Raw genomic sequence first — 3,991 nt, 5'->3', positions numbered from 1 at the left:
CCCTGAAAATTTGAAGTCTCTAGCACATCTCCTTCTAGTGGAACAGACAGACAGACAGACAGACAGACACACAGACAGACAGACACGAGGTCTTTTGCATAAGCCCGCTGGATAGCTTTTTCGAAGCAGAAGGGCGGGCTGAAAAAGTCGTTCCGCACCATTTAGCATGGTTCATGGTTCAAGTGATAAAATGAACTGTGGAGTCCTCACTTTCGACGAAGTAAAGAGCAGTAAACAGAAACTTAAACAGGCGTAAAGGCAATCACTGTGCTAAAAATGCAACGTGTAAAGACCTTTTTTCCGTGCTGTGTAGATGAGTTGATTGTTCTACAAGGCCGAACAACAATTGCTCTGGCTTGGGCGAAAAGGTAGGTTGGCACGAAAGCTGACTTTCCTGAGCACGAATGGCTGCCTGTCACGGTATTATCCCTCTCAGTAATCTCGTCGGCAAGTAGTAAGACTTGTCCCAGTCAACATACCTAGCGCTTCTGTTATGCCCTCCCGGGTGAAACTGGTTTGTATAAAATATTGGCCCAAAGGCAATATACTTTCAGCCGATTTATGCGGGGAGGCGCCAACTCTGAAATTTCGAGCAGTATGAATAGCCTTTGTAAACTACCTGTTCTTATCTCTACAGATGATACTATCCACGTTTGAGCATGAGTCGTTATTATATATTTTCGTTGGTTTGTTTACAATTCGTAATGGAGGATGTGTTTTTAATCCAAAGACGGCAAGTAATTCCTTCCGATTATACAGGTTTTTATTACACTCAGATCAATAAAATGCACATACTTGAAGGTGTACTAAAATTTTCGGCGAACTTGTTTTTCATGTGTTTTTATAGCCCACCTTTCCGCCTTGAAAAAGCAATAACGCGGGCTTACGCAACCGATCATCTCGAGATGATCAAAGAACAAGCAAGCCCGCGCTTCCGCCAAACGAAGTTGCCCGCTCCACTTCGCTCCGCCGGCAACTACGTTCGGCAGGGGCCGGGCCCGCTTGGCGTGCCGGCGGTGAGGGTCGGACCAGCGGCCCGACCATTTCTGTCACGCGATTTGCTGAGGAAAATGATCGAAGGATGTAGCGGGCCTTCGGCCCGCTTAAACCCGTCGTCTTTGAGTTTGCCCAAAAGACTACAACCCACCCTTCTGCTTCGAATACGTTTTTTGGGGGTGGGGGGAGAGTTTCCGTTCTATTTTGTGGTTTTTAGGCCTTTTTGTTCACTATGGCAATTTTTAGCTTATTTTCGTCAAAGAAGACCCTCTAGCGCCTAAACGGTTAGAGATAGAGCGAAACGGACGAAAATTTCGTTCGAAGGGCTCTACTTCGACGAGTTGCTCCGAAAGAGAACATTAATAAAAAAACTTTATGCGAGAATTTTTGAACCTGGGATACCCCTATTCACACCCTTAGGGGTGGTTGCCAGGATTTGCCGTAGGCGTTTCGTTCACAAGGGATGGACCTTGAGATACCCTGAAAATTTCAAGTCTCTAGCACATATCCTTCTAGTGGAACAGACAGACAGACACACAGACAGACACAAAGACACACCCACAGACAGACACAGACGAGGTCGTTTGCATAAGCCCGCTGGATAGCTTTTTCAAAGCAGAAGGGCGGGCTAAAAAACGGGACGGCAGGGGAATGTCAAAACTATAAAACACAAATTTCATATGGATGGATTACGGTGGGCAGTTTCTCGTTAGAGTACTTACAAGAGGTCACTCCTGGACAATGAAACGACGTCGGCAAATCTTTGGAACCATCCTTAGAGGGGGTAAAAGGGGTTAATAAAGACAAAAAGTAGATGTTCTTGCAAAGTTCAGACGTTTTGTACTGAATTTGAGCACTCTGGCTCGAAGTGTGGTCGAAAACAAACAACACTCTTTAAAAAATCACAAAATATAGCGGATGTTTATAGCCTCCCGTGATAAAATGGTCCTGTGCACAACATGTGCGAACCGCGTGCACAACGCGTGCACAAACAGCGATATTAAAGAGTATTCCGGAAACGAGAGGCGTGGATAGAGCCGGTCAAATCTCAACCTTATGACTTTTAGATTCAGCGAGTCTTATTATTCTTTTTCTAATGCAGATGGGTGGGGTGAAGTCACCGGTAGTCATGCTGCCGCACCGTCGTTACAACAAGTGATCTAGGTAGCGGAAGAATCTATTAACTGATATAACCCCAAACTGAGATTTTTAGTGGCCGTTCCTCTACAGTACGACAGGCACATTTTCCGAAAAAACCTATGTGCCTACGTGCCATAGTTCCTGAGATATGACGGAATGAAAAACGAGTCAAGTTGACTTATCCCTTTTTAGCCCGCTCTTTTGGTTAGAAGCTATATAAGCGGGCTTATGCCATCGCCCCTGTGTCTGTCTGTCTATCTGTCTGTCCGTTGCCCAAGAAGGACGTGAGCTAGAGGTCTGAAATTTTCAAGGTATTATTGTTGCCACTTCTCTCAACCACCCCTGAGTGGGTCTGAGGGGCTAACAAAGAAATAAGGGTTGGTCCATGAAGTGGGAAAAATATGTTGTTGATGGCCCGCTAAGGGGTAACTTGTGAAGGTAGAGTCCTTGGGACTTAAATTTCGTCCGTTTGGCGCTAGAGGGAGTTTTGCTCACAAAAGTGGCCAAAAAATAAATATATTAATGTTCATGAAGTGGGAAAAATATGTTGTTGATGGGCCCTTCTGGGGTAACTTGTGAAGGTAGAACCCGAGGAGCGAAAATTTCGTCCGTTTTGCTCTATTTTGTACCGTTTGGGTGCTAGGGGGCACTTATTGGCGAAAACACCGTGAATAAGGCAAAATGGTCCATTAAATCGTAAAAAAGGCTTCATGCAAAAATTGTTGAGGAAGTAATACTTAAACCACACATTAGGGGCCGAACCACACCCTGTTTAGGGCTTAAGGGCCCCTAAATTATCTAGTTCACTGCCGCTTGAAATTAGCGGCGCACTTTTTTGAGCCGGCGTATTTTCTCACTGATATATAAATTGTGCAACTGACACACACTTTAAAGTGTTTAACACCGTGTGGCACACTTCTATGTGTGCAACACCAGTTTTGAATAGTTGGAAGTGTTCAACAGGTGTGTTGCACACTTTTAAATGTTCAACCTGACCGTCGAGCGCTATAGCTCAACGCTCAAGTTGAACACTAAAAAGTGTGCAACACGCCCGTTGAACACTTCCAACTATTCAAAACTCGTGTTGCACACATAGAGGTGTGCCACACGGTGTTAAACCCTTTAAAGTGTGTGTGAGTTGCACACTTTATATATCAGTGTAAGTGTTTCGAGCTAGAATGTCGAGATTTTTCCTGTAGACGTCTCATTGGTTCGTCTTGGATCTCACGAAGTGCGCATCCCTTGCTCTACCCTATACGGCCTGTGCAGCCCATAGAGTGAAGAGGGGTAGAAAATTTGACAGAAAAGGTACCGAATTTGTCACTTTAAATGATCGGAAAATCGAAATTTTTGGCGTCCCGACTCAAATTTGTGTCCTCTTTCGAACGGCGCTAGCGAAATCGCGGTCGTTCAAACCCACCCCTGCCCCGTTCACCCCTACCCCCATGAAGGGGTGAGTTTTGACGATGTGCTATATTCAATTAAGCTTCGGGGACAGTCTCGCCGATCTCTCCGGAAAGGTTCGGGGAGAGTTGAGGGAGTGGGGGGTAGGACTCGGGGTTTCCTTGGCACAGATTTGCGAACGAATTTTCGATAGTCATGAGGTTTTTATCTGTTATGCGACGAAAACTATCCTACGATCCACATTTCAAGAGCGTAAAGGCTGATTTAAACTGAAACCTAACCTAATCTGGACACATGGACTCTACCCGAACCTCTCCGGAGAGATCGAGGAGACTGTCCCCGAAGCTTAATTGAATACAGCAATGGTCAAAACTACCGTGATATCCTCCGGGGACACCCCCTGTACACGGAACATGTGTTTTTTTTCGAATTGGACAAACCCCGGCCAAAC

At 45.5% G+C, this 3,991-nt stretch overlaps 1 protein-coding gene across 1 annotated transcript in view; it reads left to right on the top strand.

Moving 5' to 3' along the window:
- The first annotated feature begins 419 nt into the window (after positions 1 to 419).
- Positions 420 to 3,991, top strand: part of LOC113212212 (uncharacterized) — a 54,024-nt gene continuing 50,452 nt past the window's right edge. Inside the window, exons 1-2 of the mRNA XM_052274222.1 lie at positions 420 to 514; positions 638 to 733. Coding sequence (XP_052130182.1) covers positions 494 to 514; positions 638 to 733 — 117 coding nt within the window. The 5' untranslated portion in view covers positions 420 to 493. The remainder of the gene's footprint in view (positions 515 to 637; positions 734 to 3,991) is intronic.

Source organism: Frankliniella occidentalis, unplaced genomic scaffold (genome assembly GCF_000697945.3).
Source record: "Frankliniella occidentalis isolate FOCC.00 unplaced genomic scaffold, Focc_3.1 Scaffold355, whole genome shotgun sequence".
Taxonomy (NCBI): Eukaryota; Metazoa; Arthropoda; class Insecta; order Thysanoptera; family Thripidae; genus Frankliniella; species Frankliniella occidentalis.
This window is presented reverse-complemented; position numbering and strand designations above follow the sequence as displayed.